The 9,222-nt window shown below is 44.8% G+C and overlaps 1 protein-coding gene across 1 annotated transcript; it reads left to right on the top strand.

Moving 5' to 3' along the window:
* The first annotated feature begins 3,310 nt into the window (after window positions 1–3,310).
* LOC125541618 (flowering-promoting factor 1-like protein 4) lies at window positions 3,311–4,117 on the top strand. Its single transcript, XM_048704981.1, has one exon. It carries the CDS (start codon window positions 3,430–3,432, stop codon window positions 3,757–3,759), a length of 330 nt encoding a protein of 109 aa, XP_048560938.1. The 5' UTR covers window positions 3,311–3,429; the 3' UTR covers window positions 3,760–4,117.
* The last annotated feature ends 5,105 nt before the right edge of the window (window positions 4,118–9,222 follow it).

Raw genomic sequence — 9,222 nt, 5'->3', positions numbered from 1 at the left:
TTTTACCTTACCCATAAGCTTAAATAGTCTTGATCGCGAGGGTGCGAGATTGCTGAGTCCCCGTGGCTCACAGATACTTCCAAAACCAGCTTGCAGGTGCCAATGAGTCCGTGCAGATGAGGCAACCAAGCTCAGGAGGAGCTCGATGAAGATCTTGTCCTTTGTGTTGTTTCGTTCTAGTTGGTCAGTAGTGGAGCCCAGTTGGGGTCGATCGGGGACCTTTGTCGCATTTGGGGTTCTTCTTTTAGTTTGGTTCCGTAGTCGGACCTTGATTGTATTCGGATGATGTAATGTTTTATTCATGTATTGTGTGAAGTGGCGATTGTAAGCCAACTATGTTACTTTTTCCCTTATGTATTACATGGGTTGTGTGAAGATTACCTCACTTGCGACATTGCTTTCAATGTGGTTATGCCTCTAAGTCGTGCTTCGACACGTGGGAGATATAGCCGCATCGAGGGCGTTACAATATGCTAAGCTAACAGATGGGTCTTATCCACATCATTCTACTATAGATGTGATCCCATTCATCAAATGACAACACATGTCTATGGTTAGGAAACTTAACCATCTTTGATTAACGAGCTAGTTTAGTAGAGGCTTACTAGGGACACTGAGTTTTGTCTATGTATCCACACATGTATCAAGTTTTCACTTAATACAATTCTAGCATGAATAATAAAAATTTATCATGATATAAGGAAATATAAATAACTACTTTATTATTGCCTCTAGGGCATATTTCCTTCAAAATCAGCTTTGAACCAGGGGAGTATGCCTATCTCCGAGTCACCCCCATGAAAGGAGTTAAGAGGTTCCAGACTCGAGGAAAGCTCGCACCCAGATTCATTGGCCCGTTCTCGAGCATGACAAGAGTTGGTACAGTGGCTATCAGTTAGAGATACTACCTGACTTATCTGAAGTTCACGATGTCTTCCACGTGTCACAACTGCGAAAGTCCATATCACCTCCCGAGAAATGGACAGATCTGACCGAGATAGAGCTTGCTAAGGATTTGACATATGAAGAGAAACCTTCTTGGATATTAGATGAGATGGACGAGTCTCCCACGGCAAATCAATCAAGTTTTACAAAGTACAATGGGAACATCATACCAAGGATGAAGCTACCTGAGAAAGGGAGGATTTCTTAAGGACTGCATACCCTGATTTGTTTTCCGAGCAACCGAATCTCGAGGACGAGATTCATCCTAAATATAACATGAGCCATTAACATTATTCCAGAAGACAAACTAAATGTCAAAAGATTACTAATGGGCCTAACGTTAAGATGCATATAATATGTTGGTAGTTGGCGAAACGTACGCATGTCGCTTATGGTTCATACTGGTAATGGCCCAAGGTCGCGGTTCTTAACAAAACCTTGACATGGTTGACCTTTTAAACTAAATGAGCCTCTAGTGGTCGATGACACGTGCCATCCTGGGAACAACAAAAGCGGGCCTTTCTATGTGCGACAACTATCCCAATAATTGGCCGACATGTGGACTACTCACTTCAGTAAGACGTTGACATGTGGAGGATCAACAGGAGGCCACGTCATTAACGGGTACCTGATCAAGAACTCACACCCATTGGCTTAATGGTGACCCATTATGCCGACTGCCACATGTTGGTGGTGTCTCAGTTGACATTGTCACCCGTGACGAAGATCACTTCCATGACACATCATTTTCTGTTATGAAATAGCACACTTCCATGACAAAAAGTGTGTTTTGTCGTGGAAGTGATCTACGACGACACAAGTATGATTATCTTGATTTCGTGATAGAAATGTCATGGGTGTACATCGATGACGAAAAAAGTTAGCTACTGACAAACATGTAACATTATGAATGTGTCTTTTTTGTAGTTTAGTGGGAAATTTATATTAACTTGACTTGTATATACCAATAATGAGCCACCTCAAGAGTGATATGCCTTCATGATCAACCAAGTCAAATGCACCACCACTTAGTCACATGATAGGTTTCACATATTCATATCTCTACGTGCATTCTAGTTGCATGGCAATACCTATTACTTGCATTAGCATCAATTATAAGACTTTTTACATTGCACAACCATCACATGTGTTGATGTGAAACTATTTTCATTTTTTACTACTACAAATCCCCATCATTATTCTATTTTTTTCAATAAGTGTTGACGTAGACTGCGCTCACTTGTTGCACACATGGATAGAGATGTGAACTAACGCAGGAAGACAAGTGAATTATAATACATGCGGAACTTGGGTTGGAGTCTTGATAGTGATTGCATATACATGAATTACATTGTGTTATGAAAATTCTTGCTAATGTATTCAATATAATTTTGATATTCTCTTTGAAACTTTGACAGGAGACAATTGTGCTCGAAATCATTGAAAATTGATTCCTACTTGGAAATTTATTCAAGTATACGGTAATGATTGATAATATAGTCAACGACCTTGTATGTGGATACTACATGGATGATCATGCTCTTGTTAAGGTATCATTTAATCTTCAACATTATTCCTGGACCATCTATATGCTCAAGGGCGATAGTAGATTAAACTTAGGAATGTTGGTACGTATTAAATTTTTGTATAGTTTGTATCTTTTATTCTTTAATATATTTTTAAACACAGTATAGACGCAAGCGCTCATATACACACGCATACACTCATTATTTTAAATATGCATGGTGTTGCATGGACTTGGCGTACTTGGAAAAGACATGATATTAAATACATACCCTTTACCAAAAAAAGAAAGATAACCGACCTGTGGTTGGATGGCCACAGGTGGAGGCGACGTTCCATCGATAATGAGGCGCCTGTGATGTCAATCTCAAAACTTGTCAGCTCAATCATTCAGAATTGCTCATAGCGTATGGTGTGCGTCCATGTATTAATAGCGGCGAGTGTATGTATGTGTTTATGAGGGTCTGTGTCCATACTGTATTATTTATTAAAAAACATAGTTATTACAAGGTATATCTCTGCCCTTTTCCATCGTTATTATAGACGGCTTCGATGACCATCTTGCTTTTCCGTAGCCCAGAGGAACACAACGGATCTGGCCATTCATTCTGTGATCGAACGGTTGATTGTCAGTATTCGATTGGAAACTTCCAACTATGTTCTCCTTCTATGGTTGGAGGCGCCGTGATTCCCGGGGGCCCACACCACCCCATTCCAAGGACACCACCGCTGAGCTGGCGGGACCCACCTTAGCCGATGCAGGAGCCACTCCGTAATAAGCAGTGCGCCCGGCCTCCGACGTCATCCCGGTAGCCTTCGCCTCTATATAAGCTCTGCACCATCTTCCCACCTCTTTGCACCTTCAATCACCGTTGTTGATCGATCACCTCTGAAATCGATACATCTTGCAAGCTGTTAGCAAGAGCCTACGAGCTAGTCAAGTCGAGTGAAATAGCTAGCATGACTGGCGTGTGGGTATTCGAGGACGGGATCGTGAGGCGGGCGGACAGCGAGGCGCCCGGCCGCGGCGGCGGGAGCGGGGCGCGGCCGGGCAAAGTGCTGGTGCATGTGCCGAGCGGCGAGGTGGTGACCACGTACGACGTCCTGGAGCGGCGGCTGCGGGAGCTGGGGTGGGAGCGCTACCTCAACGACCCGTGCCTGCTCCAGTTCCACCAGCGTTCCACCGTGCACCTCATCTCCGTCCCGCGAGACTTCGCCCGCCTCAAGCTCGTCCACATGTACGACGTCGTCGTCAAGACGCGCAACGTCTTCGAGGTCCGCGACGCGTGAGCTTCCAAGCTTGCCTGTCTGCCCTGGGTAAGATATAGATACCACGAGGTAGTTTTCGTCTACCTCGCAGGACGGCCGGCCGCCATATATATTACCACCGTACGTATGTATTGTATGTGTGCGATCAAAATACCACGGTACTACGTGCGCGTGCGTGTGGCTTTTGCTGGTCTGCATGTGTGTAGCTCAATAAGGCCGGGGTCGTCTGGTGCTACTATCTCCAGCCGAATTGTTTGTACATATATATTACTATATTGTAGTGTATGGTTTGTGAAGCTTGAGTGATAGATTCAGTGAACCGAATCAATCACTCATGCTCTATAAAATGCAATATAAATAAGAGATTTCCATTAATTAATTAATTTAGATCTTTCTGTTGCAAATTAAGGCTGCCATTCCTGCACTCTACATGGAGCAAATATAACCAAATATAGATAAACAGATATGGCTTGCCATGATATTTCAGCACATAAATTGTTATGCTCCGCTAAAAATAATATTGTTTTGTACATATATTAGTAATTAGTTATAACTAAGGAAAGTTAAAATCGAATACATGTCCAAATGCACTCGCTCTTGAGAGTACACCAGAGGTCCAGAGCACCTTGAAAACTCCATGGTACGAACCAATCGTGCTTGCGCTATGCAATAAACAGTATTGATACTGAACGAGATTAAGCTCGCACCTGTAGTCTGTTAGGGGGGTCGCATTCCTGAGATACATTCGAGGCGATGAATGATATTTCCCGGAAGAACCCACACTTTCTGTCTTGCCATCCAAATGACATTTACATCTTTTTATGAAAGTTGACAAAAAACACATACATTTACATGATTCACAGAAAGTAGACCACTATTACGAACATGCTCACATTTTTTTCCAAAAAAAGTTTAAACATTCCGGCCTGTGCATCTGCAGATGCACACCACCATAATAATATTAAAATTGATACAAAGCAATAAGACCAGGTCGCATATTTGGTAAGCTATCTTAAAATGAATCTAAAGACACACGGCGATGAGACAATATTTTTTTAAAAAAAAGGAGGAACCCGGCCTCTGCATCTTGACAATGCATGCAGCCAGTTTATTAATTGTTCACATAAGACATTACAAAGTCATACAACAGTAAGACTAAAGTTACCGTCTAGGCAACATGTGTCGCTACTCCTAACCAGTTGATGAAGGGGCGCTGATAGTCTGGGCGTAATACCAAACATACCTCGCATCCAAACCTATCATCTAAGACCTGAGGTCCCAATCAGGACGCCTGCCGGATATGGGGCACTCACCAGTTCGGCGCACTTCTCAATCAGGACGCCTGTCAGGTATGAGGCCGCCATAGCCACATGCCATCAATCCATCTTCAATGTTGTACTGATGCATCTACCTTGCCCGGTCTCGCTGTCGTCGATGCCACCATGGCGCCAAACAGCTCCACCGCCTTGCGCTCGTCCATCCAGCCGCATCCGTCGTCGCTATGCAGCTGCACCATGCCGCCAAAACTCGTCGTCATCTATGCGGTAGATACAATGCCGCACCACCTAGCAACGTCCACACCGTCGCCACCACTAGAGGTACTCGGAGCCCACCATCCACAGCATCTCTCCCCCGAACAGCAGGTCCTCCCAAGACGGCGCCTCCATGGAGGATAAGACGCGCAGGCCGCCGCCGCTGCCCATTTCAGACTGGATTTTGAACTTTCGTCCGAGAGGGGTTCGGAGGTGGATATGAGAGACCTCGGCTTCGCCTCCACGGAGGGTAACGGCGTCGAGTGACGTCGCCGATGCCGGGCCAGGCTAGCTGACCAAAGTTTCCTCCAGTCCCATCCTATGCCACCAAACCTCCGTCTGCTTTGGATCTGGCAACGAGCCACGATTCAAAACCTGTGAAGATGCGAGAGCCATGGGGCTCGACCCGCCAGAAGGGAGGATCGAGAAGAACCCGTTGTAGATCTCCAGACGCCGAAACCAGTGGTCCGACGTGGCCAGTGACGACCATCACCACCCCGCGGCGGCCGACGGAGTCCGAAGACAGGATCCAGATGGATCTGATCTGAATCTGGCGGCACCCGTGACCACTGGGCAGACCCAACGCAGCCACCACCTCGCGACATGCAGGCCGCCACCATCGCGCCGTGCACGCCGCCGCCAGGAGGCCCGCCCGCCGCGCCCCGAATCCCACGTTCGCCCAACGCTCCTCTCGACCCCGTTGTCGCGCGCCAGCCAAGACGAAAAGAATGGGGATAAGCCCCGCCGCCGCCCAGCCGGCCAGGCTTCGTCCGGCAGCGCTGCGGGCGGCGGCGAGGAGGGAGAGGGGCGGAGGAGGTGCGAGAAGCGGTGGCTAGGGTTTCCCCCAGGTCGCCCATGGGGGAGACGCGAGGGGGCCAAGGGCAGATGAATTAGGTGGGCCACACTGGCTGAGCCATGACAAGATATGAAAAAACACATACGACTAAGTCACTTTCTGCTGCACCAATCCATCAAGTCAGAACAAAAAACAAAAGAAAAAGCACTCACACCAACGTCACCACGCCCAGCCTGTTAGCGCAAGATTTTTTATCGTGGATGCCAGATCTAACACAACAAGGCTAGAACATCAGCATGGAGACAATGCCTTTAATAAGATAGTAACGCAAGTTCTTAACTGTTAGGTCCGACAAACAAACACTACATGGGTAATCACATTGGTACTGAAGTGAAACCATGCTGGTTCACTTCTTATGACACGATAGTGTGATGTCCCACGGATGTTCCTAGCAATGTCTCAGCTAGCAAATCCGCATGGTTTTTCATTACACAGTTCATGTATTTCTGTATTCCATTGGTTTATTTTTCATGGAATACATAGATAGCATTGGTTATGTGAAATCAGTGATATTACGGATTGATCTTCTAAGCCAGATGCAGTTGCATGTAGTGTCATGTATTGCAACTATCTTTACATGATCAATTAATATTGCAATTAACGGAGCTGGAGCGTGGCGCAATGATTCTGAAGGAGAATGCTAAAGAGATGATGAGGCTCTGCGCGACCGCGTACGTTGGCGACACTGTGGAGTGATCCGCCAAGACACCAAGCTACATGGAGAACTTTGTGGCTTCGTTTTGGTTTAATCTACATGTTTTGTTGCCTTTGTGAAGGCTGTAATGAGGTCTGAACTTGATTCTGGTTGTTGCGTGTTGATGGTGCTTCAGAGTTTTTGCCTCGTAGTGGAAGTTTCAATTGCGAGCTCACAGCGGGTTTTCCTGGAGTGCTTGAACTCGCCTTTTCACTTTCCCTTGTCATGTGAACTTGGAGTTGGTTGTATTTCCGTTATATCTTTAATGGAAAGGGGATTAGCCCAGTTCAAAAAAAATATTGCAACAATATAATAGTAATAATTAATTAATAACTTGCATGTCATCCATAATAGTTTACCATAGAGAATAATATATCCCCTCTAATGTTATTCATCTTAATTACCGTATGCGTCAGAAAGATAATTCACATCTGAGATACAAAAAGTATTAGGATATAAGACGGCAGATGACCAGAGCATAAATGCGCATCTAAATCTCAGGTGCTCAGCTGCAGATTTTTGTGCAGAAAATATTTCCAGTGAAAAAATTCTTTCTTCCAAATAAAGTAACTCTGGATAAATGCAAGTATTTTTATGCATAGACAAAATGTACAGAGGACGCTGTTGGGTATACATGTAATATCATGTTTTATATTCTAGTCTTTTAATTATGTGAATACAGGAAGTGCAACCATGAAAAGAGTGGAGCCGGACCCAGAATTAATGATCAGGTAGATTCTTATTTGTACACGTATTTTGTTAAATTCAACCTAAAATTTCCGGCCCAAAAAAATTGAACCTAAAATGCTATACTAAAATCAAGGTGCTGATGTGCTGATAAGACCAACCGTACTTGTTTGGTTGGTTTAGGCAACTGTCCAAGCAATGTGCTTATCCACAACAGGTTTCCTACTCATTACATTTGTTGCGGCCATGACTTTAAACTCATTTTCTTCTTTCCTAAAAGGATATCCGCCAATATAACCTAGTATATAAATATCGTTGGGTGTAAGATCAATAATAATGTGTAATGGCAGACTTTTAAGTGTATGCAGTCGAAGAGATATACGATTGATAGCTACTTCTTAGACTATGTTTCAATCATACAAACAACATCGCACTCTACAATTGATTGCTTATGTGATATTTTCTTGAAAGTGACATTACAAAATACTCCCTCCGCCCACAAGGTTGTGTGAAATCAGCGATACTTATTTTGAGACGGAAGGACTAACAAATATAATATTTCAGTAATATATACGTTTATTTCAAAATTAGTACTTCATTAGCAACACAATATATTGTCTTAGAACATCTACATTTGTAAAAGCTAAGAAAACACTAGATATAGGCGAAAGAAATTGCCTAGCATATGGGTGCCAAGGAATGTGATCGTAGCTGGTAATAAGGTCAAAAGTCTTAACACCCAGTAAATTTAGCACAAATTATTCCCCACTGAGTTTTACGAGAAATGTTGGGAATTGAAGGTAATCTTCTTTCAAAAAATTTGTGGACTTGTACAATGATGATCTTTTGTTCCTTCGTCTAAACTTTGGAATTATCATGCTTCTCCAGAAGAAAATGGTTGTTGTTTGGATTGAGCGGTTTAGACCCATCTGCTTGCTAAATGTGACACTACTAGGAAAACCCCTATAGGCAACCACTTAATAGTGGTGTGGGTTAACTGGCCCGTGCTACTGCTACTTAGTAGTAGCGCGGGTAAAAACAAGGCACTACTGGTAGAGCATAGTAGTAGCACGGGCACAACAGGTCGGCACTACTACTAAGTGGTCCCTGTCGTGCCCCCGCGACAGGCCATAGTAGCGCGGGGTATAAAACCTGCGCTACTACTAAGTTGATAGTAGTAGCACGTGTGTGCCACCCCGCGCTACTTCTATGAATAGACGGGGCCAGCTGGTGGGCCCTTCTTAGTAGTAGCTTAAGCGCTGGTGCCTGAGGCCGTGCTCCAACTAATGGGCTTAGTAGTAGCGTGACCCCCATGCCCCGCGCTACTACTAAGCGCATCAACCACCTTTATCCCCCTCCCTCTCCCTCTCCCCCCTACCTCTAGCTAGCTCTTTCCTCACACTTACTTTCTTGTTTCTCCCTTCTCCGCTCTTCTCGCTCTCTCCCCTTTGCCCCTCCACCATCTCCATTAATGGCTCCCCTTCCTCTCTTCCTCACTTGATCCCCCACTACTAGGGAAAAGCCTAGCAGTAGCGCGGGGTAGAGGCGTATTAGTGGCGAGGGGAGGCACTCTACTGATACGATGCTAGAGCTAATGTTCAGTAGTAGCGTGGGTCGGGGCGCACTACTACTATCCTGCAGTGTAGTAGAGTGTTTTCCATCCCCGCACTACTACTACACCTTCCTAGCAGCAACATCTTTTTCCAACAAGCGCT

This window comes from Triticum urartu, chromosome 2 (assembly GCF_003073215.2).
Source record: "Triticum urartu cultivar G1812 chromosome 2, Tu2.1, whole genome shotgun sequence".
Classification (NCBI taxonomy): domain Eukaryota; kingdom Viridiplantae; phylum Streptophyta; class Magnoliopsida; order Poales; family Poaceae; genus Triticum; species Triticum urartu.
Note: the sequence above shows the minus strand (reverse complement) of the source record. Positions and strands in the feature narration are given on the sequence as shown.